The sequence below is a fragment of the Alligator sinensis genome, unplaced genomic scaffold (assembly GCF_000455745.1).
Source record: "Alligator sinensis unplaced genomic scaffold, ASM45574v1 scaffold533_1, whole genome shotgun sequence".
Taxonomy (NCBI): domain Eukaryota; kingdom Metazoa; phylum Chordata; order Crocodylia; family Alligatoridae; genus Alligator; species Alligator sinensis.
Genome location: NW_005842330.1, coordinates 662,614 through 689,978, shown reverse-complemented (window position 1 = coordinate 689,978; position 27,365 = coordinate 662,614). Strand labels below are relative to the sequence as shown.

The 27,365-nt window shown below is 39.1% G+C and overlaps 1 protein-coding gene across 1 annotated transcript in view; it reads left to right on the top strand.

Moving 5' to 3' along the window:
* The window catches only part of LRP1B (LDL receptor related protein 1B), a 1,375,759-nt gene that overhangs the window by 838,606 nt on the left and 509,788 nt on the right, over positions 1–27,365 (top strand). Inside the window, exon 32 of the mRNA XM_006028602.1 lies at positions 10,792–10,941. Coding sequence (XP_006028664.1) covers positions 10,792–10,941 — 150 coding nt within the window. The remainder of the gene's footprint in view (positions 1–10,791; positions 10,942–27,365) is intronic.

Below are 27,365 nucleotides of genomic sequence, written 5' to 3'. Positions count from 1 at the left end.
TGTGGGCACAGTATCTGACTTCTGGGCTTCTTTCCCCCCACCCCCTTGGGTCAGTTGAGATTGCAGGCTCCTGGCTCTGGCAGCTCTAACAGTAATCTTTTCTCTGTGCCCCTTCTCTGGACTGCCAGATTACTTGGCTTCTTAGGGTCCTGCAGACTCTTTACTAGATCTTTTCTTTTTTTCTTTTTTCTCTCTAATGACCTTTTAGAATTCTAACACTTTCTCTAGGTTTTACTTAACTTCTACTTTTCCTTTTCCTTAACAGATCTTAACCATAACCTTTTTGGGCTACAGGCTTCACAATTCATTCTCATTAGTGGCCTCTTCTTGCTTTACTATTTGCAAACTAATTTATTCATTAAATCTCTCTTACAGCTGTACAGCCCAGCAAGCTTCACTTTAGGACTAAGGAAGTTTCTCTGAAAGACCGTGGGTGACAAAATACATACTACACATAATCCCTTTAAGAAAAAGCTTCCTACCTTAAAAAGGCAACTTTTAAACTATGCCTCTGCAGAGAAAAAACAAAACATGCCTCTGATAAGCTCACTCCTCTTTTTCTGCTTAGATTAATTCAAAGTAATTCTGGGTAATGATTTCTGTTTATATAGCTGTACCCTGATGTTTCCTAAAACAAGCTGTTACACTTCTATAACTATCTTTATCTCTTTTAGGCTCTTCACTGTTCCTCGAGAGGCGGCGGGGGTCAGGGGAGGAGAACTAAGTTTCTCCTCACTTGTAATCACAAACTCTATGTCACTGCCTGAACAGTTGTCTAGTAACATATCTTGTCCCTTTCTGTGCTCTCTGCTTCTATTTTCTGGTACACACAGGATTCTAGAGCGTTTGCCTTACATTTCTCTAACTGGCTTTGATCTTTCTGAAGCTGTACTGTTTGCATAACACTGTCATGCTATAAACCTGTACTAGTAGCTTACACTTTACAAACTTCACAGCAAACACTCCTGCTTTTGTTCTTTCTCCACAGAAGACTGTAATTATTCACAGGGACCTTAGAGTTAAAGGACCTTGTTCATTCACACAGCCTTTCCAGCAGAGAGATGACTTTCTTTCTTTCTAGCTTCCTATTATAAACACAACAGGAGGTTCTTACTTAATTTCAGGTGGACCACAACATACAGTCATGTCCACTACCATTCCTGACTTGGACAAACAAAGTATCCTGATCAGCAGTAACAAACAACATCTCCTGTACAATACTTATAACTATAGTTACAATTACTATACAGCTCTACTTTACTACAAATGTCAGCTAACCCCTCTAAAACAAATTACTCTGTATTAACAAATTCTTCAATCAGTCAGGTTACTACTTTTGTGTCCTGGTGGAGTTGCCAATTGTTGGACTGTATTTAAACCCAGCACCTATACCTTTGTTCTGGACGGACATAATCTTCAGACTGACCACAACACTTGCCAGTTGATAATAGGTGAATTTATTGATACAGAGCAAGAACAAAAAAGCAACAATACAGATAATGAAATAATTCTATATCTGCTAAGCCTAGGGCTGTCATCAGAGTTAAGGTACATCCAGCCAGAATGCAGGCTTTACTCTGAGGTTGTTTCTCTTAGGTGTCAGCAGTCTGGAGGTGAAACCTTGAACACTCCAAACTAAAGCCTGGAGGGCAGTTGCTTTCTGGAATTCTTGCTTCTGTGATCTTTCACTTAATATTCCCTTGACCCAACCCCGGGCCGTACTCCAGGCCAGGTTAGACGAACTCTCCTGGGGCCCCTGCAGCAGACCCCCATTCTGTTTAACCCAACTCTCAGTAAAATCACGGAGGTCACCCTGACCCCACACACACAGAGGAAAAGCCTCTGAACCCACTGCCAGGCTACTGGGGAAAGGTAAAAGACAGGGTACAATAGCTGAGGTGGCCCAGGAGAACCTAATACTCCACTAGGCCTTACCCTGGTAGGATCAGGATGATCAGTCCTCTCCAAACGTGTGTCGAATCCTGCCGGCTACACCAAGATGTTAGACCGCAACTCCATGCAGTGCCCAATGACTAGGGAGACGATGATCCAATTGCTCATGGATCCTGTTACTCGTTAGCCAGAGCAAGCAGGGAGCAAATGCTACTTGCATACATTGCTCACAACAGCTTTATTCAGAATGGAGACAGCTTCAGATGAGCTCCCTCACACACACAGCCTGTGAACATGGGGAGCATCCTTGAACAATCGTTTTTTTTCCACATTTTATACACTTTGGTTCATGCTTATTACCATTTATTCCACCCTGTCCCTCCTTCTGTTCTACCCATTTCTCCTCCTATCTGAAACTCCTCCTCTGTTTATTGTTTGTTTCATTAGCATGGAATTGCCTATGCATTTTATTCATTTACATGTCTTTTTGCTATGAGTTCATGTCTAAGACTTTGACTCCTGCTCTTCAGTCAATGGGCGGACTTTGGAGGTTTCTTTACCAATCACCATTCACCTTGTTGCATATGTTCATCTTGGTTATGTGTTGTTTTTCACATTCTGGTCTGTTTTTCTGTCCCATTTGTACAATCTTCCACATTCTTACACCTTCACCTTATTCACAGCACACAGATTCACATAGACTGACTTGAAAATGGTTGACACAGTTAAGATGGTTACTTAGCATAAGCAAATGGCTGGCTTAGCAAAGGCAGACAAGGCTCTTTGGGTGAATCTGATATCTTTTATTAGACCAACTTAAATAGTTTGAAAACATTTTTTAAGCAAGCTTTCAGGTTTAAAAACCCTTTGTCAGGCTAAGGAAGTATCAGCAGTTGGTGTGTGCTCTTCCTGGATGGAATGAAAAGTAAAGAAGCCAGAGGCTGGGCTGGTATGTGTACAAGATAGGCAGTCAGTGAAGGTGTAGATTGAGGAGTCAGTGGGTGAGACACAGCCTGGGTGGGGCGGGAAGAGAGAAGGGGGGTGAATAGTGGAGAAGTACCTGGGGAATCAGATGTTAAGCAGGTTATAATGTGTCATAAATCCAATGTCTATATTTAGTCCATGATTTTTAGTATCCAGGAGGTTGATGAAGTGGAGTTCATAGGCTCATCTCTGGGAAGTGTTTTGTAAGTTTCTTTTGAGAATTAGGACTGAGAGATTGGAGAGAGTGAGAAATGTACCCCCACAGTTAATTGGGTATTCCTGTCTTTGACAGATTTCCAGTGTGCTTTCATTCTGGTGCGCAGTTGTTGTTTGGTCTCTACTACGTATTTTCCATCAGGGCGTTTGGTGCATTGGTTAAGATATATTACATTTCTGGAGGTGCAGCTGTAAGATCTGGAAATGCTGATGGCTCTGTTGTGGGGCGTAGTGATTGTGGAGGTGGTGGAGATGTGTTGGCAGGTTTTGCATTTCTTGTCATGGCATTGTCTGGATCTATTTGGTGTGTTCTGGGTCTGAGGAAGTTTGCTTTTGGTGATGAGGTTGACGAGGTTCAGTGCTTGTTTGAAAGCTAGGATGGGTGACTCTGGGAAGATCTCTCTAAGAATAGAGTTTCTTTCTAGTTTGTGTTGCAATTGTTTGAGGATTTTCCATACAGGTTCAAGGGAGGTATGATATGTCATAACCAATGGTGTGCAATTTATGCGAGGTTTTCTTCTGTACTGCAGCAGTTCTTCACGTAGTATCTGGGTGGCTCTTTCAAACATGTGATCTAACTCTCTGGACGAGTGTCCTTGTTGGGTAAAAGCCTTTTTAAGATATCAGATTCACCCAAAGAACCTTGTCTGCCTATGTCCTTAGACCAACATGGCTACAACCTATACCCCTGTAACATGGCTTAGCATAAGCATTCATAAGCAAAATTTGCTTGCCTAAGCATCTTGCAATATTACTTTTAATATATCATTCTGCCTTGTGGTTAGCAGTTTTGCTAGGCCACAGGTCATACCTTTACTCAGCTGCAAATCCAGTGCTCCCCAAGATGCAAATATTGTCACACTGCCCTCCCTTGATGAATTTATAGGCACCTGTCTTTGTTGAACTGCATCCTATTTCATTCTGCCCATTTTTCCAACCTGTCCAGATCCACTTGGATCTATTCCCTACCCTCTGGTGTGTTAACTTTGCCCCATAATTTGGTATCATCTGCGAACTTGGACAGGATGCTCTCTATGCCCTCATCTAAGTCACTGATGAAGGCATTGAATTGTACCAGTTCAATGTCTTCATCAGTGAGTCCCACAAGTACCGAGCCTTGTGGGACTCCACTGCCCACATCTTTCTATGTTGATATTGACCCATCCACCACCACTCTCTGGGTGCAACCCCTTAAGCCAATTTGCCACCCACCTGACCATGTAATCATTTACATCACAGCCTGTCAGTTTATTTATGAGAACAGAATGCAATACCATATCGGAGGCCTTCTTAAAGCCTAGGTAGATGACAGCTACCTCAACTCCTTTGTCTAAGGATTTTGTGACCTGGTCATAAGCATTCAAACTTAAGGTTTGAATTTCATCAGTTATTTAGTTGCACACTCATTTTCACTTGACCAGCAAATGCCATTTGAAGGACAGCCATATTACAGTTCAACCATGTGAAGGACAGCCATATTACTTGATTACATATTTCACTTGATTCTTCTGCACTTCTTCTGAGTCAACTGTGTGGTTTGTTTTGTTTTTTCACCACCCTGAATAATCTGGTGCCATCTTCAAACTTGGCCACCTTTCCTCCTTTCCAAATCATTTCCGAATATATTAAACAACACACGTCCCAGCAAAGACCCTGGGGGAAACCCACTGTTTACTTCCCTCCATTCTAAGATAATGTATACCTACTTTTTGTTCCTGCCCTTTAGCCAGTTACAGAAGTGGACCTTGCCTGTAATAACATGACAGCTCAATTTTATTAAGAGCCTTTGGTATGGAATTTGGTTAGAAGGTTTTTGGAAGTGTAGATGTATTGCATCAACTGGATCCACATGCTTGTTGGTATCCTCAAAAGAAACTGCTAAACCAGTGAAGCTTGAATCTCTTTGACCAGCAAATGCCATTTGAAGGACAGCCATATTACAGTTCAACCATGTGAAGGACAGTCATATTACTTATTCATTTCTACCAATTTGCACAGAAGTTAGGCTCACTAGTCTGTAGTTCCCTGTTTTATTTTTTACCTGCAAGTCAAAATGTTTCTTTACATCCTCCATTGTTTTTAAAATTCATAAAAAGCTATAAAGTGTATGTAACAAATCTTATATATAGGCTGCTTGCAGATGTTAAAAAAAAGATAACAAAACAAAATTTTGTTTTACTTAAAACTTAGTGCGTTCCCACACCGAGGCCCACATGTGGCCAGAAGATGCAGTTGGAGCCAGCTCACCTGACATCTGTAAAGATAGGGCCCTTTGTGTGTGTGTGTAGAGGGTGGGGCGTGGGGGAGGGGTTGGTGCTTTTATCTAATAGCTGATTGAATCAGCTGTAGCTAAAAGCTCCAAAAGCCCAAATGAAGCACCTGATCTATACAGATGTTGCAGAGCAGGGTTGAAGTTACGCACTACTTCTTCCAGGTAAAGCATGTTGTGTTTTTGTTTGTTTAGCATTTGCAAAAAACAATAGAAAACCAGCACCTCTAGGCTTAGACGATGCAGCAGTGGAATTCCCCAATAGTGAACACACTAAGATCCATGATTTTAGAAATTCATAAAGGTTCATACAGTCTGAAAAATGAGCCCCATATGGTGAAAATGCATAGTCCCCCTCAAAGTATTTCCTCATGCAGAAAGAACCTATATTACTACTGATGATGGAAATCATATACACCATTTTGTGTATTAGAAAAAAGTATAAGACCTAATGTGTAACTAGTATGAATCCCTCCTAATAATGTAATAGCTCTATCCTATTTAAAATTATGGCATACAAAGCATGCAAAGCAAATATAGCATGGGACAAACACCCTACAAAAGCCAGCTGACTGTAGATGTGTACTAGGCCTGTGTGAATTGACTGTTATTTGTTTCGGATTCGGCTGATTTGGGGGACAGTGATTCGATTCAGTGATTCAAATTACTGTCCCAAATCAATTCAGCTGAAACTGATTTGGAGATTTGGCTGCTGCTGAATCTCCAAATTGGCCCCATCCCATGCCTGCTGTCCTATCCCAGCAGTGGCTGCCCTACCCACCCGAGCTTCCGGCACTTGAAAAAAAAAAAGCCCTGACTTAGCGGTTGCCGGGCAGGGGGGATGATCCCTGCTTCCCCCACTACCCCACACTGTGTGGGGGACTCTGCATGAGCCCCCTGACCCCTCTGCTGTTCCAGCCCCACCCCCCATGGCTGCCCCATGCACTGGGGCTTCCTTTTTTAAAGAACCCCCCCAAGAACCCCCCCGCACTCACTGTTCCTGCTAGCAGGGGGTCATTCCCACTGCCTCCTGCTGTCCCACATGATGTGAGGGGGCTCTGAATGAGCTCCCCAAATCCCCGAGGCTGCTGTAGGAGCCGGTGAGTCCCAGGGCTTTTCTCAGTTTTTATTTCTTAAAGGGCCAAAGCTGGCCCAGGCGGGGCACCCATGGATGAGGGCTGGGGGAGAGAAGAGGTGTCGGGGGGCTCATGCAGAACCCCCAATCAGCATGGGGCAATGGGAGGCAGCAGAGATTGCACCCCCACCCACCCTCCCCCAGCCTCCTCTCCCCCACCCCTAGTACTTACCAGCTTCAATTCTGGCTGCAGCTCCCTGCTGCAGCCACTGAGGACTGTCCAAATCATCAAAGCTTTCTGAATCTTTCCTGAAGATTTGGAGAGCTTCAAATCATTTCAGACCTTTTAATTGGTCCCCTGATTCTATTCGGATTTGGAGATTCGGCTACCAATCAGGCCGAATCTTGTCCAAATTGAATCATCCCCCAAAGCTTTGCACCTCCAAAGCTTTGCACAGCCCTAATGTGTACTAATTTTGCCATGGACCACAAACCATAAGTGACTCATATGCAAAATAGTATTCCTTTTCTCAAAGTGAAAAGAGTTACAAGTCATCCCTCAAAACAAGCTACAGTTATTATCTTTAAGTGAGAAAATATCAGATTGCTCAAAATTTCCTGAAAGCCCCTAACGGCACATCCACACATGCAGGCACATGTGCTTGCAGCAGCTCAAGTAGCAGCAGCACAAATTTGTGCCAGAGATTTGTGCCTCTACACACATGCCTGAACATACACTTTGGTGTTGGGCAAATTGTGCCACTTGGGGCAAACTGACCCTGCCCAGCTTCTTCCAGATCTTCAGCCAAGGAGAGTTAAGGGTTGGGACCAGCATCTGTGCTGGCCCAGAAGTATAAAAACCTGCCCTGGTAAACATCTCAAGTCTACTTGCCCTCAGGAGCTTCTGAGGCCCAGCCTGTTGGTATCTGGGGACAGCTGGACTGCTGAAGCATCCCTAAATTAGAGTGGCCCTTGCACCCTCTACCCACTGCAGCAGTCTGGCAGTGGGGGCTGCTGCCTGGCTGTGACTTGCTGCCACCTGCAACAGCATCCACCCCCTTGGACCTAGGGTCCCATCGTTGCATGCCTGCTAGATCCAGACGGGAACTGCACAACCTCCTGGGCTATGGTATGGGCACTGAAGAAGAGCCTCTTTCACCTCTGGATCAGCTGCCAGTGGGCCATGGCTGCACAGTTGGCCTTTGGTTGGGACTGCTGTCATGCCTTCAGGTGCCCCTGCTTTGCCATCTGGGCAGCTATCGTCCTGAAGATGTATTTACTAAGTTGGCCTGCTTTGAACTATCAAAGTGTGTCCCCTTGGCCACAAATAGCCAGGTCAGCCACCTCATCTGCCATCCAGCTGGGTCCCTGCTGTTATCCGTGGGCAGGCTCCTCTCGCCACTTGCCTCACCAGCAGAGATCCTAGTGTTCCCTGTTTAAAAATTGCAAATTCTCTGATAAGAAACCCAAATTCTCTCATTAAAATACCCCAAATCTGTGTTCTTCTGTGATTAAAATGAAATGCCACTATATCTAAAGAGATCAGTTGGGCATTGTTTCATTGATATATTTACAATTTTAAAGAATTTGGAAGCCCACCAGTGCCTGTATCATCATAATAAAACAAATTATAAGTGCCTATACACTTTGGCATTTACTTTTGATTTTTTTAACATAGAAAAATCAGAGCTGCCCCTGCCCCCTTCACTCACCAAGATGTGGGGCACTGAGCAGCACTGATATGCCGGTGCCCTGCCCCTGCCCTTACCTCTCATTCACAAGTCACAGCTCTCCCCCAACTTGCCCCTCACTCCTTACCCGCAGCCTCTGCCTTCCCCTGCTTGTTCGCTGAGGCAGTGTGCTGGGGCAGTAGGGGCACAAGGCAGCCATAGAGACACTCTGGAGGACTCAGCCTCCGGTTCCTTCAGGGTATGCCCCAAAAGCGTGTCCTGCACCACTTTTTGGGGGGGGGTTGTTTTCTGATACCAGGATTTCCAACAGGACAGGAGCTCCTGAAAGTTCTAAATCCTAACATTTGCTGACCAGGCTGCAATGACATTGATAAATTTATCACCAGGGTTGATTAGGCGTTGAGGGACAAAGGAAAAGTTTTCTTTTCTATTTGGAAATTCCAAGGGCTTCATCAAAACAGCACCAACCACACCAAATTGGTTAACAACTTGCTAATAGCAATCAAGAGTTATTAGCTGCTGGATGGAAATAGACCCAGTGCTTCTGAACAGATAACAGACTTCATACATTGGTGTTTTGCCTTTGAAACACAGGGGTAAGGTCTGTATAGCTCTTTAGGAATGTGCCAATGTCACCCTCAAGTTCTTTAGTCCATGCTGATGGTCCTAAGCCTTCTGCCTCATTCTTATCTTCCTCTTGGTGAAGCTGCAAGTGGTGCAGGGAAATTTGGAGTCAGGAATGGGAGGGTTCACCACTGTTGTCAAAACTGCTTATTAGTGTGATGGATGGCTTGCAAAGCTGTTGAATTCTAGCAGTGATGGATTGAATACATATACATGTCATGGCATATTGCCATGTACCAGCATCACAAGATGAAGAACTGTTTGCCCAGAATGGTCCTTTAGGAATTTTAAAAATGGTATGGGCTGCCCAGCCAGAAGCAAATATGTACTGGTAAGAGCAATCATGAGATTTTTAGCATTTTACCCATGATTGTAGAGTGCAGTGAATTCTGTATATGTGGAAGAGGCCAGAGAATACAGAGTACAGATGCAATGACCCGAAGTGCACTTCTGTCAAGCTATTAGACAAGGAGATGTCTTTCAGAAAGGCTTTTGTTAATTCCCATGGTTACAATAGGTACATCACAAAATATAAATATAATTTAAATTAGTTTGTCCTGGGAGTCAAACATGACCAGAAGCAATTCATATTTCCTTTTGATTCTGTTAAAAACTATTTTTTTGAGGATCAATAGGAACTGCTGCCCCCAGGCTGATTTTTGCCATCTATGAGGTCCCGCCTGCTCCCTCACACTTTTGATCTGTGTATATCAAACGCTCCACCTTCTGTTCTTGTCTTTTCACCAGTTCTGATCTTTTGTTTTCTTTTCAACAAATGTATTACTAATTCAATAAAGACAGGAAAACATATTTGAAATGCCAAGTATAAAGTACTGGGACAAAACAAATGTAGACATTAAAAGTAAAAAACAAAAACTTTCAACAGGGGCTTAGATAGGGACCACATATATCTTAGTCATAAAAAAAAGGTCATGGGAAGCATGGGAAGCAGAAATGAGTTTAATAAATCCTACTGATAGAGCAGTCTCATGTGAGGATATGGGGCAGCATCCTCCGCTACACCACATCTACAGAGGGGGTAGTTCCAGTCCCCAAATGTGGTTGGGGGACACCACACTATCCTTTTTTTAAAAGAATGTCTGAGCTTGCATCAGAGATGATGTCACATTTCAAAGGCAGGGCTCTCATTGGGTTGTATGCGCCACCACTATTTACTGTTTTTATGTCAAAGTCCATCGGAAGAAAGCACCATGTGTTCTTATAGTTGTGCTTTTCATTCTTTTATGAGAACAGTAATTCTTTATTTCACCTTGAGTAAGCTGGCTGTGTAGAGCACTGAAAGATCAAATCTCCTACTTGCAAGTTTTTTTATATGCTTATATGAATCCTTCCTTCTATTCCAATGGTTCTTGTTAGGTGTAGCAATATTTTGTGATGTTTTGTTTCCTCTGTCCAGTGTAATGTTTTGCATATATTTCTGTATATACTGTTTTGACATTTCTAATTCTGATTAACATAATATGAAGTGGTATTTTAATTAATATTGTAAATTGAGTGAGGATTAAGTTTTGCTTTCTTTTTAGTTCCGCTAATCTTCTAATGGTCACAAGCATTAAACAGTTTTTTATTTGGAGAAGTACAGTTTCTGAACATATAAAAAGTGTGTGTGAGAGATATTCTAAATTCTCACAGTTTAGAATAGCAATCATGACCTTGGCTGGGCATTTCTGGGGGTTAATAACATTTCCTAGAACCTCATTTTCTTCGACCAGAAATTACCTTCCATAAATCAGTCAATAATTAATTTATGCATGTGCGTGTGGGGCAGAAGGGAGTGATCATCATAGATACAAATATGTTTATCAAAAAGAAAACTTTTGTTTCTATAAATTTCCAACTTGTATTGCATTTTGTTTTTCCATTTTTTATGCATGGAGACATTTTATTTTTGTTCTCTTCTATAGTGATTCAAAATCTTTGATTGCATTTTTCACTGAAGAAAGTAGCTTAATTACTCTTGATGAATTTTACATATCTAGTACTCACTGTTATAATCCAATTATATAAATTACTTACAGGTTTGTCTATAGATTATTTGGAGAACAAGCTTTATTGGATCAGTTCAGGAAATGGAACCATAAATAGATGCAACTTGGATGGTGGTAATTTAGAAGTGATAGAATCAATGAAAGAAGAATTAACAAAAGCTACAGCTTTAACCATCATGGGTAAGTTTAATGGTAATGTTTTTATTATTCTTAGCATCGATTGGATGCTGATTCATTGTGAGTTGTATAAAACACAAATGATATATTCAAAATAGACTTCAATAGTGATTTTCTTTTACTTTCCTTATCTTTTTCATTTTATTTTAATTTTTTTAGCTAAGCTATTTTAGCTAAGTTTCTTCAGAAATCACTGGAATTTGAATTTAGGATCTGTACTACAGATATACATTTCTAAATGGTCCAACTTTCTTTATAGATTCGATAGGTGCTGTTGATCCCAAGTCATTCAAAAAACGATATTATAACTGAATTCCAAATCTGTATGATAATCCCTTTTCTCTTTAGAAGACACTGAACTAAGTAAAATTGAGATGCCAAGATAGAAATTATATTAATTGGAATTCCAAGTAATTTTTGGAAATCAAAATGTCTTGTAAAATTGTCTGAAATAACTAGGATGCAATTGAATAAGGACAAGTTTGGGGAGAGACTGACTAGGTAGCAGTTCTGAAGAAAAGAATTTGTGGATTATAGTGGAACACAGACTGAACACTGAGCCATCGATACACTGTGGCAAAAAAATAAAAACAACAACAACAAAAAACCCTAGACCTCATGCTGGTATATATAAACAGGATTGTCAAATGCAAGACATGTGAAGTCATTCTTCCATTACTCGGGACTCGTAAGATTTCAGTTGAGGTTCTCTGGCCAGTCTTAGCCATCACACTTCAACCAAGAAATGGAATAATTGAAGAGAAACCATGGGAAGCTACAAAGGCATTACAAGTTAGGAAAATAAGCTCTGCATAAAAGGTATAAATAATGATTATAATAGATTCTAGAGAAAACTGAGTGGAGCAACTATAGCAGTCTTCATGTATATAAAAAGACTATTGCAAAGAAGCAGTTCAAACTGGTCTCTGTGCCCACTGGGAATCAGACAAGAGGTAAGGGCTTTCAATTACAGTAAGGAAGTTTTGAATAAGACAGTAGAAAAAACTTTCCAAGTATAAGGATAGTTAGGCACTAGAATGGGTTACTTAGGAAAGTGGTAGAATCATTGGAAGCTTTTTAAGAAAGGTCAGACAGACCTCTTTCAGGCTGTAGTTGATATTGCGATGGGGCATGAAGGTGAACTAGATGACCCAACAATGTTCCTTATAGTCTTCTTTTTTATGATTCCATGTTTCCATTTACTATTTTTTTCCATATTTAAACTAGTAAAAAAAAGATGTGTTTAGATGTGTTGGTTAGAAGTTAGGCGGCATGTAGGACATGGTGGCATCTTATAGGCTGCTCTCTGAATGATTTAGGGTCTTATTACACATTAATTTTAAGTGGCTCCTGGAGCTTTTAACCCCTGGGATGTCCACACATTAGCACCTGAAACTAGTTCCAAGCACACTTTAGGTGGCTTAAAGTTACACCTCGCCAGGGCAGGGTTCTCTCTGATCCATGTTGCCTAGCTTGTGTTCCATTAATGAGTGGCCATCCCCCACAAATGAGCCACCCAAGTTGCAGTCCTCCAGCTTCTCAGGGTGCAATGTCCCCTTCCCACCTTCCTTTACTACGTGAATAAACTTTCCACCCTCTGAACTGTACTGCCTGAGGGGGTGATTCTGCCACCAAGCCAACTCCTCCTCCTGCCCCCAGGGTGTGTGACCTTCCCACCTCCAGGAGTGCAACCCCATGCAACCAGCCTGCAGAGCATGTGCCAGCTAGCCAGACACAGAAGGATTCAAAAGTGGGGTTTAGGGTGGTTGGGGGCCAAACAAGGTAGGGGCATTGATTGGGTTCCCATGAGCTGGGGCTTCCTCCATGGGGCAGGGGCAGTAGCTCCCCCACAAATGCCTTCAGTGGCTGACTTCATTTAACCACCCCTCCTCCACCCCCATTTCCTTTCCAGCTCCCACTTCATTATCCTCCAGCTCCCACTTCATTATCCTCCCACATCCCAGCATCTCCCTGCCTCCCAGCTTCATGCCCCCACCCAGCCCATCTCTCACACCCCACCTAGATCAGGGATAGAAGCCTGTCCTGTCTCATCAGCCCTGTAATGTCAACTCAAAGTTGTAACTCCTAGTCAGGGCCCTGCTCACAAGCCCTGTAGTGCCAAGTCACAGCTGTGCAAGTTGGGGACACTCAGAGCAGGTTTTAGCATTAAGGTGTGGCTGTTCCAAACTCAGGCTAGCACTTACATTGATCAACATTTAAGCAGGAAAAAGTGCAACATGTAACAAGGTGCTTAGTTTATAAGGTCCCACCCCTCCCTACCTTCAAATTAACACATTTTCTTTTGTGAAGGTTGCTTCAAGGACCATTATCAGAGAAGTTACATGCCTATTCAGGCTGTGATATCCCCATATAGACATTTTTTTTCCTTTCTTCTGTTTCATTCCAGGCAAAGTAGAATCAGTTGAGGAAGCTGAACATAACCTTTGCTCTTCCAAACCCCAGGCTGGTGCTATAAAAAACTCCTTTAATAATAGTCCCACAAGAGATAAAGCTGCTGAGGAGATAGTTCAATACCTTTCTCTGTTGTATAGATCCTTTTTTTTTTAGAATGTTGTAAATAATTACACTATTTACTTGTTAACATATGGTATTCTTTTTATACAACACCACCACAAACACTGGTTGTTAGAAATAGGCTCAATGCTATGGCTCTGGTTGATTTAGATTTGAGGAAGCAAGGATACCAAGGTCATTCCTCTTCTCAGGTGGACATAAGTAGTGAATGACAAAACATCAGTTTCAAAAAGAAAGAAATGAGAAATAAGGGTTAGAAAAAAATTGTATACAATTCAGTTAAAGCTAAATTCATGCAAGATACTCAGGGATCATGGTTTTCTGTTTAAAAATTGCAAATTCTCTGATAATTCCCCCTGCCACACACACACACACACACACACACACACACACACACACATTCTCTGATTTAAAAAAAACGAAGTCTGCATTTTTCATAATCAAAATGAATCCCGCTATATAGGTATCAGTTGAACACAGTGTCTTATTGATATATTTATAATTTTAAAGTAATTTGGAAGCGTACCAGGGCCTCAATCATTGTAATAAAACAAATTGTAATTACCTATATATTTTGGCATTTGATTTCTGTTTATCACAGAAAATCTGAGCTCCCTCTACCCCCTTCACTCACAAGGATGTGGGTCTAGCTGTGGCTGTTGTTTCCTCCCCTCCCAAGCGTTGTGGTGCTGAACAGCCCTGATATGTACCTGCCTGTATTGTTGCCCTTCACAATCAAACCACTTCCCCCCCCCCCCAGCCCTTCTGGTGCCCCTCAACCTGACCCACAGACCCCTGTCCCTGCTGGTGCCCCTCACTCCCAACTCACTGGACTCCCTACTCCTAACCCACAACCCCACACCCCCCAGGTGCCCCTTATTCCCAACCCACAGCCCCCTGGCCCTGCCAGTGCCACTTACTTATGACCCGCATACCCTTGCCCCCAGCCCTGGAAGCCCCCCACCTACCAGATGTACAGGGTCCAGGGTCTTCAGATGAGATATTGGCTGGTAAATTGGTTGTTCTCTATTATATTGGAGGATGATAATTTGAAAAGTAAAAGTAGAAAAGCAACTGTTATTAGGGCACCTCCAGTCTGGGAGTAGATATTTAATCTTTTCTCTTTCTATACCTATACATAGTTATAAATGAAAACATTTGTTCTGTCACACACACAATGCAGCCATCCATACACACACTTATAAATGAAGGAAAATGAACTCTAACAGCACTAGAAACTTTTTAGGGTTTTCCAAAATTCTGGTCACATATATGCTCTCTTCCCTCTCCAATTCAGTTTATTTAAACTGTATATGTTATGTAGTCTTAAAACAGGTCTATTTGATATATTTGGTTTGTATTCATATATATGTACAACTATCTGACCTGCCTTTCAGGGCCCTTCAAGTACCTAACTGTGCTCAAAATAGTTTTACTTTTCTCCAACTGATTTAACTTATTGATCATATGTTTTTGTTAAACTTTTAATATGCATAGGGGGGTAGTAATGGATTTATTAATTACACAGATTCCAATTTAAATTGCTGAAATTGTAGTAGCTTAACTTCAAAGTAGTTGACATAGCATAATGCATCACAACATTGATCTTTTTGAAGTTTTAATTCACTCAGATAGGTTTAATATGTAAATATCAGACGGATATGAATTTTGAGTGTTTTAGAAATCATTTGTTGGTGGGAAAGCTCCATCTGTGTTTTAAACTCTCATCTCAAAAAGTGTCACACCCATTTAATGAATAAAAGTGAGCTTTTATTGAATAGATTATGCCTGAGATTTTTTGTTTAAATTGATGCTAACAGAAAAACAAAACAAAAACCAAAAAAACACACATCATTGTTCCTTTAGGCAGCTATGAGAGGTCTTTGATAGATATCATTAAGGGTATTTGTTCATACCTTTGATTTGATGTCCTCACAGATATGGCACCTGCATAAAATCTGCATTTGAGATTCGACCAGGATGGAGATGATCCCTCTGGGATTGCTTTTAGATAAAAAGAATTTATAACTATTATCAGAATGTCAGCATTTCATGTTCGCTTGCATTAAGAATTAGTAGAATACAGTTTGTTCATGTGGATGTTTGATATTTTCTGTTTTATAGTTTTTTAAATATGATATAAAATACTCTTTATTTTGTGATAATGGGCCATTTTATATGTAATAGCTCTTCACGTTCAGAATTACCAAACAGTTTCATAGGGCATCTAAATATTTTAAAGCCCTTAATCTGGTCTTTGTCTTCATAGGAGACAAAAGTGTGACAAACTGCAGTATGACTATATTTACTTTGTAGCCACGGATAGTTTTATAGGGGGAATTGTAAGAAGTAGAAAATGGCCTTGATTTGAACAAACATACAAAACACACAAACTCACTCAGGCAAGGTTCTTTGGGTAGATGTGATATCTTTTATTAGACTAACTGAGTAGTTGGAAAAAAGTTCTTCATAAGCTTTTAGGCACAGTCACCCTTCATCAGGCATGGGGAGTCTCTGCTGGTCTGAGACTCCAAGGAATGAGAAAAGCTAAAAGTGACATTCCTAGACCAAAAGAGACTCCCTGTGCCTGACAAAGGGTGACTGTGCCCAAAAGCTTGCTAAGATTTTTTTTTCCAAGTACTCAGTTAGTATGTCCTTAGACCAACATGGCTACAACCAAAAACCCCACAAACCTACTCCACATTTATCATTCTTATTTGTTCAAGACCACAAGAAGTTTTTGTGTGATATCTTTATTGAACAACTGTATAGCTAGGAGAGGTGTTAAATGACTTTCAGAGAAAACATTAGCTTGTTTCTAACTGTCTACTTATATATAGAAAGTTAGAAACAAACTATATATATATGTGTGTGTGTGTGTGTGTGTGTGTGTGTGTGTGTACACACACACACACACATATTCTTGTGCATGTATCTATATAGAGAGAGCGCTATATTTGCATATTTGTGCATGTGTGTATAGTTATATCTATGTATATAGTGGAAACAAAAAAAATATAAAAACAAAAAACAGACACTAAGAAAGGACCTTAGGATATTTCTGCTTCTTTCCCAGACCTGAAGAAGGGCAGCTTTTGCCTGAAGGTTTGAATAACATCTTTCTCAACTATATAGTTGGTTCAATAAAAGATCATGAATCATCATGAATATTGGTTATTATCTAAAGGCGCAGATATCCGAAAGGGATTACTAGAGAGCAATTTATCCTTAATTTTATTCCATAATAAATGTATTATGTAAATAGTAAGTATATTTTTTTGCTGTAGTAAATAATGAAATCTGAAATTAGCTGTCTATAGTAAGTGGTGTTACAGTACCTGACCTATAGGGAGCTGGATTTCACTGAGTATAAACCATCTACCCTGGGATGAAACTACCCAGGGAAGAAGAAAACTTTGGTAAAGTTACTACACATTTTTCAAGCAGTAACTTTACCATGGATTTGAATAATTTATTGCATAGTAGGGTTAATACATTGTTCCTCCTCCACAATAAAGTCAGTTTCCAGCACTTGATCTGAGCTACAGGTTCATGCCCATATTCTTGTTGTAGTGGTAATAGAAAATAGCTTTTTACATACAGTATATCTAAGATTTAATGTAGAATTAAAAACCTAATATAATGTAGAATTTCCAATCAAAGTCAGACCAGAAAAGGGAGAGAGAATAAATTAAAAATAAAAGATACAGGATCAGAATGAGAGATGTACAGATGATTAAATAATATTAAAAACAGGTTTGTAAAATGCATTTTTTTACTTGCAAAGTTTATTGCCATATTTATTTCCTACTACATGTACCCTTACTGTAAACATCAGCCTTGCAAAATTGGGATATGTGACATAAGTGGGGAAGCAGATTTGAAAGGCACAAAGATCTTTAGATGTAAAAGGCTAGAGGATTTTAGAAAAAGGTGTTTTGGCTGCCCAAATGCTTTGCTTTCTAGCCTGTCTTGGTTTGACATCATCATCATCTGTGCTGCCACTTTTAATAACCATTTGGTGTCTTCTTGTCCTTTGGATTAGCCAATTTTGGCAGGAGAGTTTGGAATTAGATGCAAATTAGACTTTCAAACACTATGGTACTTATTATATTGAAAATATATTTGTTATGAAATGGTCTGTGAGATTAAAGCAGTGATCACTGTACAAGTCTTCCAAAAAGGTAGAGGGATAGTTTTTAAGAAAAAGTCTACTTTTCAGGGTGGAGGAGGCTGAGGGAGTGCGGATGCAGAAAACATAGAAATCATACTTCTTGTAATACAAAAGAATGAAAAAAGATGGACCTCATTCTGAAATCCCTATCAGTCAATCCAGATTTATGTTTAAAGGATTCATTAAAGCATATTCCATATATTTGGTAGTATACTGTGGTGAAGTTGACTAGTTTCCAAGTTGTCATCTGGATATTTCCAAATATTTCCCTATATTGAATCTCAAAAATATAGGGAAGGAAAAAAATCTTATAAGAGTATTCTTTTGGTTTTTTGTTTGTTTTGTTCTTTTTATTCTCATGACAGTTCTGTTCAAACATTTTATGAAAATCTCTGCCTGGATCCTATACTACAAGATCCTATTTTTTACTATTTTCTTTAACAGATTAGTCAAGAAACTTTATCTCATACCTTGCAAGATGTAACAACCATTGTGAAAAGGGTATTCTATTGGATTTTTTTCCCTTTGGATCTTTTCAAAATGCAAGCTGAAAGTAGTCACCTTTAAATTTGAACCATTCCTTTTCTTACTCTTCTGTCCTAATACCTGGAAGTTCAAGATATGAAGAACACATTGCTTGGATGCTTTGTTTATCTTGGCCAAACAGACAAGATCCTAGAATTTAGAAGGTGATTCATCGGGCATCAACCTTGGAAAGGTTATTCTGCCTCCAAACTGAGAATTTCAAAATTGATTAAGGAGTATTTAGAGAAGATTACTTCAGCACTTGGAAGGAAGCCTCAAATGTATTTAAAGCTCATGTGATCAAACAGATGGAGTCTTTATAGGCAGAGAGAGCAGAGGTCCTTTTGGTGTAATGCAACTGCCTGGACATTAGTGTATAATTTTAAATGTTATACTTTGTTGGACGAATATAATTGGATGCAGGGCTTGGCAAAAGAGTGCTTGTCTGTGTGATGGGGCTTGCTAAGCCCTATGAATGTGGATTTCTTGTACTTCAATAAGAGGTCCCATACAATGATATAGATGATTGAAACTAAAAGTTTTCATAAAAAAACAGGAATTGCTACAGGAAAGCCAGGAATTAGTCATATAGCCTTCTTTTGATCTTTAGATGACGAGCTTTAAATAAACCAAATGCTAGGTACCATATTAGACAAATATGGAAAAGACTCACAGAGGACTTTATCCTTTAAAATCTTGAGTTGGTGAGTAGATAATGCCTTAAGGGTGTCCTTCCTAAAACTGATATGCAGATGATGCTTTGAGGGTGTCCTTTCTAAAACCGCTATGCATTCTATAATAGTAAATATTTTCTTGTTGTTTTTATTGTTATGAGAGTATCCATATGTGTACTGATCATGATCAGGATAATGATTTGCTAGACACTTTACAGAGAAGAACACATGGGAATTGTCTTAAATTCACTTAGATTTACCTGAACTGAAAATAAGTTTTCCAGCTGAGACCATATATTGGTTAATAGAATGGCATTGTTTTTAATGTTGATCTTTATCACAGTCTTTAGACATGTTAAATCATTTTTATTATTTCAATTGATGTTCTACTTTAAGATGTCTTAGATAGCTCAGAATCATAAGACAAACACAGAGGCAATGGAAGAAAAGGGAAGTCAAGTAATCAAAGGTAAAAATGAGGTACACCAGGGAAGGAAAATGAAGACAACAAGAAGGAATTCTATAAATGGATTGGTCATATAAGGAAGACCAAGGTAGCTTAATTGCCAGGGTGAGCTATTAATAAAAGATGCAAAGAAAGCAGAGAACTTTTTAACAGTTACTTTGTCTTCCTCTTCTCCAAAAACATAAGCTGCAACCAGACAGTTAGCAAAAAATAATATAAAAAAGGAAGGAGAAATGTTGAGGGTCATGAAAACTAAAAAGTGCTTCAGATACATTTGATTAATTTGAATGGATTTAAGTAGACAGGGTCTGATGAAATTCATCCCAGTTTGCTCAAAGAACTGGCTAAAGGGATTTCAGAGAAATTGGAAATAATATTTTAAAAGTTATGTGATATGGGCAAAGTTGCAAAGAATGCAAAAAAGGCTGACATAGCCATCTTCAAAAAAAGGATAATGGAGGTCACAAGGAGTTAGAGACCTAGTCTGCCTAACTTCAGTATCTGGGAAGTTACTGGAGCAAATTATTTAAAAAATAACCATGTAAGCATCTTGAAGAGGAAAGGCTGATCACTAGGAACCAGCAAAGATTTATTAAGAAAAAAATGAAACCAAACCAAACCCACTTTATTTCTTTTGACAAAATAATTAAGATGGTGTCACATGTTCACTTGCAACAGTTGAAATTTATTGGAACATAGTAGCCTATTAAAGTTAATATGTGTTAGGAGACCATGTCGTCATCATGGGCAATCACTTGCAGTCAAGGATGATTGTCTTCCATGAATGCCGTAACTGTGGGTCCAAAGATGCCTGACAAGACCAATATGGGTTTGACAGGTTCTATTGCAACTCAGGCACATATTTATGCTCAGCTGGGCAGCTCTGGATTCTTGGTTCAGTCTGCTACACATTGTTTCTGGCATTCCTACTTTTCTGTCTCCTGTTGTCATCATGAGGTTTCAAGGTACTGAGATCCTTGCAGCAGACTCTTCTTCCATTTGGGGTGGTTCTGGGTGATAGTCTCCCACAAGTTGATGTTGTTGTATTTTTTCAAGTTGGCCTTGATGATATCCTGGAAGTGTTTTCTCTGTCCTCTTCTTGAGTGTACATTTTGACTGAGCTGGGAAAATAAAACTTGCTTCAGGAATCTGGAGTTGGACCTCCAGATGATGTGGCCAGCCCAGCAAAATTGATGTTGGAAGATTATCACCTTGATGTTCATAGTGTTTTCTTGCAAAAGTACATTAATTTTGGTGCACCTGTCTTGCCACTGGATTTAAAGGATCTTCTGCAAGCAGCACTAATGGTACTTCTCCAGTGACTTGAGGTGTTTCCTGTACGTTGTCCACATCTCAGCTCTGTACAGTAAGGTAGGGATCACAACTGCCTGATAAACCATGAACTTGGTTTTGAACCTGAAGTTGCAGTCTTCAAACACCCCTTTCCCCAAGCGTCCAAAGGCTGCACTTGCTCATTTGAGACGATGTAGGATTTCTTCACCGTTGTTGGATTTCTTCATTTCTTTATTGATGTTGGATTTCTTCATTGGATTTCTTTTTCACAGAAGTCTTTTAAGCCTTCTGTGAGAGTTGACTTCCAAGGTATGGGAAATACTCAACGTTCTCCAGACTCTCACCCTAAATTGGAATTGCTGGAAATAGGAACTGCACATTAAGAGCTTGTTGATGGAAGATCTTAGTCTTCTGAAAGTTAAGCATCAGTCCCATTTTCTCTTGTCTCAGTAAAGGTGTTGATGATTGCCTAAAGATCTGCTTCCAAGTGACCATACACTACAGCACCATCAGCCTACTGGAGCTCAGTGATTGAGGTCAAGGCAGTCTTCGTTTTGGCTTGGAGTCAGCTGAAATTAAACACCTTACCATCCATTCAGTAGTTTAGCTTCACTCCATCCATTCAAACAGCTTACCATCCACTCTGACTGGAAGCTTGTTGGTGGTCAGATGTAGCATCACAGTGAGGAACATCGAGAAAAAAGTTAGTGAGGTGATCATGCAGCCTTTCTTAACTCCAGTCTTAGGAGATAACCTTCATCTGAAATGGGAAAAACTTTATAACACCAGTGGTGAACTTCTTGAACATGCTGGATACCACATGAAGAATTGATACAGTACAGAAGAAAAAACCCTATAAATCTCAGACCACTGCTTATGACATATCACCCCTCCCTGGAACCGATATGGAAAATTCTTAAACAATTGCAACCCATACTAGAAGAAGACCCAGTTCTTAAAGAGATTGTCCCAGAATAACCCCTCCTAGCCTTCAAACAAGCACCATTATTATTATGAAGTCTTGTTGTAGACATAACGGGAAAGAAAAGTTTAAAGTAATGTTTATGTTATTTTTGTAAATATGTGTGTCAGGGGCACTTCCCAAGGATAACATACAGAAGAAGGCAAAACCACCAAGGTAATTGTTCTGAATATTTAATAAGGGGAATACTAGAGGGCTGATAATGGGTCAACTGAAATGAGAGTTAAATTCTCAATGGTGAGTGAGAAATGATTCATTCACCACTGAATTAATGCTAAATGGTGAAGGCAGGCCATGGAAGGCCTTGAAAGATTGATAGTCTTGAAATATTTGGGGTCTCAACCTAGGTGTTTTGCTTTCTGCTGAAGCATAGGCTGTGGATCACAGATTGAATTTTGCTAGGAAATTCACTTTTTTGTAAAAGGAGTTTCTACCTGTGAGGGAAAAAAGTGATATTTTCTTTCTGCTGATTTGGTAGAAGATAACTGATTAGACAAAGGATGGAGTGGCAAACAATTTCCAAATGATGGAAGCTTTTCACAAAAGACAAACAAAAAAACAAATTAGAGGAAACATCAACCTGTACTGATAGGTGCTACTTACTTCAAGAAACTTCACATGCACCTACATTTTCTAAGCCATCAGTCTTCTAATTGCCAGAACACTATTTGTTACATTAACAGTAATATATGAAATATATCTAGGCAATTTGCCCAGTGCTAAGTAGAGTACATAGTTGTCTTCCTTAAGTACTCAAACCACCATTAATGAAAACTAATGGCCCATCAAAATGTTCATTCAAAGTACTGCTTGAAATCTCCAAAGGACAGTATGCAGTGCTAGTGTAGCATTTTTTTGTCACTTTAAATTGCTCTTTCCCAATATGTTGCTTTTTGTAATGCTCATTACCCTACAAAATGGATAAATATAACAATTGCAACATATACTATAGTGCAGTTTCAGCAACAAGATAGTAATTAGTGATTGGAGAGTACTCTCATTACCATAAATGTAACAATTAAATCATTTTAACTTCAGGATCTTACTTAAAGGCTTAAAATATTGATGTTGCATCCTTTCCCATTTGATGAAGGTGAAATTCTTCTGATACCAGATTCAAAGTGTTTTATGTTCAGTCAAGAGGTATGTTAACAGATAATACTTTAGTTGTTGGAAAAATAATATTAGATTCCTTTGCTTTCTGACTTTGTATTTATATTTTTCTATCATTATGTTACATGAGAAATTTACTTTTAGTTTGAAACAGAGGGTGCCTGTAGATGTGGGGGGGTGCTGCTCTGATATGCTGTATTTACAGTGCATTGGAGCAGATTTGATTGATCAAGTCTAACTAGCATGCTCCAGCAGCCTCTATGTCTCACGGATTCAGTGTTCCTGCACTTCAAAATGGCATCGGGGTGCTTTAACTAAAGCTTGTTGAATGAGATTTAGTTATAGCACCGCTGCTGCCATTTTGAAGTGTGAGTTGTTGAATACATGAGACACTGTGGGTGCTTTAATTAGAGAGGCTCTCAGAGCCATTCTACTTAAGCATGCCCACCCCTGGAGTACATGTAAAGGTACCCAGAGTTTTTAGTGAACTGTTTTAGTGAACTCTTTAGAATAAATAACATCATTCTAACTTTTAGTTAGATCTCAGGAGTGAATGAATAAAACTAAAAGATTTTGTCCAAATTTTGGCTGATCTAGTTCATTTATCATCAGATATAGCAATGTAGCAGATTGTTTGGAATCAAGCTATGCCCTTCAAACCGGGTGGGTATTGCCCATTCTAACTAAATTTGAACAATTGAACACTTCACTCTTTAGCTTTTTCATGTAGCCATCCAACTAAACTGGCTTGGATTGTGGCATGTGGTACACGGAGGGTGGCCCCAGGATATCTGGTCTTCAGAATTTCAGATTTTAAAAAAGAAATCAATGTTAAAAAATCAGAACATGCTATTGGCATCAATATATTGTCATTCCAAGCCTTTTTTTCTTCTGATTTGGACCATCAGCTACCATCCCTACACCGCCTAGCCTTTTAAAAAGCCCTTTCATCCTCACCCCCTGTTAATTCCACCCACTACCTTAAAAATAATGACAAGAACAACACGCTTTGCAAATTGTATTTCAGTTGAAAAACTTGATTTATTAAAATGTTTGTAAATATCCAGAGATCATGCAATAATGGGAGAAGAACAAAGAAGAATCAGTGTGTAGTGTACTTGAGCATTCTATTATGATTCATTTCATTTTTTTTAATTGTATAGGTGCAGGGGACCATTCATCTTCTATATCCAAAGAAGGCCAATACTCTAAAGGCTAGTGATGAGATTATCCTGTGCTGAATTGTCTTCTAATTCTAATATCTATTGTGAAAAAAATGATTCTGTGATCTGAGAACAAAGATAACAGGATTGTCTAATTACATGATGGGAATTAGAAGGAGAGGTAGGTGGTCTAGCTACTGTTTACTGTTTATGAGAGGAGTAAGAGTCTCATTTAGCAGCACAGTAAGCAAAAGAATCTCATTACTAAATGCTCCACTGAGGAATGCAGAATTGGAGTGGGGAAGTTATTCAGCTAGGGAGAGAGGAAACATGGGAGCTATTTCAAATGGACATTGCTGAATAATCATTTTTGTGTTTATATATTTGGGTGAGAGTCTTCCTTATTGATTATTTAGGAGACAAGATGTCATTGTAGTAGTTTGCTAGAACAGAAGCAGCCAAAATATGGAGGGCCAGATCCTGCCTCCTGTTTCAAACTGTTTTGCTTTATAACAACATTTTAAAAGCTATGGAGATGTACCTTAACAGTAGCTTCATTTAGCATAAGGGATATTCCCTATACACGTGAAGTGACTATACCTACCTCTGTGTCATTTGCCGCTTCTTCCACCTCAAACTGTATGAATTCAAGAGCAGCTGGAATGAAATAAGGTCTCACAAATCACAACTAAAGCAGCAGGCAATAGGAGATTGTGATAGCTGCAGTGATCTAAATAATGCCAGGGGGCACATTAGAAGAATGGAATTAAATAGTCTAAGTCCTGCACTTGAGTACACCTAGACCAAACTTTTGGGATCTAACTCACAATATTTAATTCCATAATCTCAGATTCTTCTTTAAAATTATACCTTTCCCCATGGCTGCCATCATGGAACATTTTCCTCCCACCCTCCTTCATGCAGCTATTGCTATCTTTCATTTTGTCACATCCATGTACATAAATCGATATATGATGCGACTCAGCCTCATCCAAATCTATTACATTATTTTTTTCATTGTAGGAATAATCTGATCACAGAATCATTAGGTATGGGATATATTGATATAAGTCAAGTTTCTAATGCTTTACAGGATCATCTTTTCACTCAGTCTGGATACTGACTGTCAGGAGAGGTGATAGGTTTCCTTTAGATTTCACACTGAATGCTTTATAAGGATTTCATTTGTCTTCTTGTGTGTCATGGTGAAAATGGTTGTTCCCCTTTCCAAATATAATTTATGAAAAGCCTACTCTACAGGTCCTTCAGAAGCATTTTGAATTGAATACATTGCCTTGATATTCAGAATATATTCATGTGATTGATTCAATTATTTCTCATCATTTAATTAAATAAACTAGTGGATTAAGTTGTAGCTTCCTTGATTTTCAGTACTAATTTCCTTTTTTGTGAAGGTAGTTATGTCTCCAAAATTAATCATAGCATTTTTTTCCACCTGCAATTAAATAACTTGTATGTACGGATTCTATGATTTAAATATTGAAATATCTGCTTGGATATTTCAATATCTAAATAACAATGAAGGTGAACTTCATTAAGTTGCAATAGTGCACCCAAACTAAAGTACACAAAGGCCTCTTTAAAGGCCTCTACAGTTTGGCTCAAGCCATGAAGTTTTGTTCCCAATCCAAATTTGCCCAAAGTTTGAAAGTTTCCCATCCAAAATTTCAGTTTTGGCTAATCCCCAATTACAACATTATGTCTGAACTGAAAATGATTCTGTATTTTTATGCTTAGGGTTATACAGAATTGCTTGATTTGATCCTTTCATTTAATTCGAGACATCTAAAATAAATACAGCAGATTGAAGAAAAATAGAAACCCACTCCAGGATTATCTTTTATAGTGATTAATAATTGAATCTAGTTAGAGGTAAGATGTTAATTAATTTGAAAATATATATTAATATATATTATTCTAGTAACTGTTGATCATATATTGATAGTTCTCAAATAGTACCTTGGTGTTTATATTATAGTAATTCCAAAACAAGTAAATGTGATAGAACAGACCAAATTGAAACTGTGTTTCCAATATAAATCCTATTCTGCCCCCCCCCCCCCAAATCTAAATGAAATTGGCCTTTTAGTTCTGGTTTGAGGTGGTAAATTCTAGAAAATAATAATTTAATTGGACGGTGAGTTTATTAATCCCTCTAAAAGGAAATTCATTAGTTACCTGTTTTGACATTTTGGTCTCTGAAGCCGATAACCTTAGTGCCTCTGGTAGACTGTGAAGGGAAAATAAGTTACTGATAGTGGAATATTGCATCAGCAGTATGATAAGATTCCTCACTGATAGGAAGAATGCCCTCTAAGCACCTTTTTCCTGGTCTCATAGGCCACTATGGCTTGTGGATGACCTGTAAATTAATGAAGAAATTTAGCAGGTGAGGTTAAAGTCCTTTGCTGAAGCTGTTACCTTGCATCATGAAGATTTTTTGAGTTCTTATGCCACAGCTCTGGGGAGACACCTGTAAAGCCTCATTCAGAAGATTTATTATGAGTGGTAGATAGCATATTTCTTCCAGTCTCTGTCTGACTGGTTGTTGTAGATAGTCCTTCTCTAGTAAGGAATTTGTTTAGCTTCTTTGCAGATAAAACAGTCATGAGTTTGAACAGATAGAGTCCATGGAAGCTGGATATTATCTGAAAGGGACAAATGCTAGATATTATTTTCTTGAATTTAGGCCAATAAGGCTTCCAGAGGTTTTGGATGTGTTTAGAAGAACTTCATATTACATTCTTTGTGTAGATCTTGTTTCTCCTAGCTAATGGCCAGTGGAAAGTGTCAGGTATTTGTTCAGGGACATAGGTATCTATGAAAAAGGCTGAGAACAGTTAAGTGTTATTTTTGTTGGTATTCATATTTGTTGTAATGCTACTTAAAAACAATCTTTGGAAAAACAATTTAGTTAAATATTCACTACAGCACAATCTCTCTTTGTTGATCAAGCTTTTGTAAGGCAGTTTTTGAATACATGCATACCCATGACTGATTTTGTCTTCTTCCAACCACAGGGTAGAGTAGAGACTGCCTTGATTCTGACTGATTCAATTGAAGCAATACATAGTTGTGAGGTTTCTGTTCTAAAACAAGTAGCCCTATCTCATGCCATTATTACCATGGGTCATGGTGTTATGTCAGTGTTTGCTTATGGACCCTGGTGAATGACAGTTTATTTTTCAAAGTCTTAGCTCTTATACCACAACCCAGCACAGGGTATAGGAATGCTGTTGGAAATCATATGTTGTCATCTGCCTTATTAAATGCATATATGATGCCCTTCAAAGTTAGTTAGGAGATCTTTTCTTGATGTTAATAAATCTTAGCTGTAAATCTTAGCAAAGTATATCTGAACTTCATTTAAAGTATTTGATTGAGCTTGAGGCAGAGGTGAGGGGAAGCTCTCTCAGACTCAGTTGAAATAAAAATGTGTTTGTTTTTTCAGAAAGACAACCAGGGCAATCTGGCAGAAAAT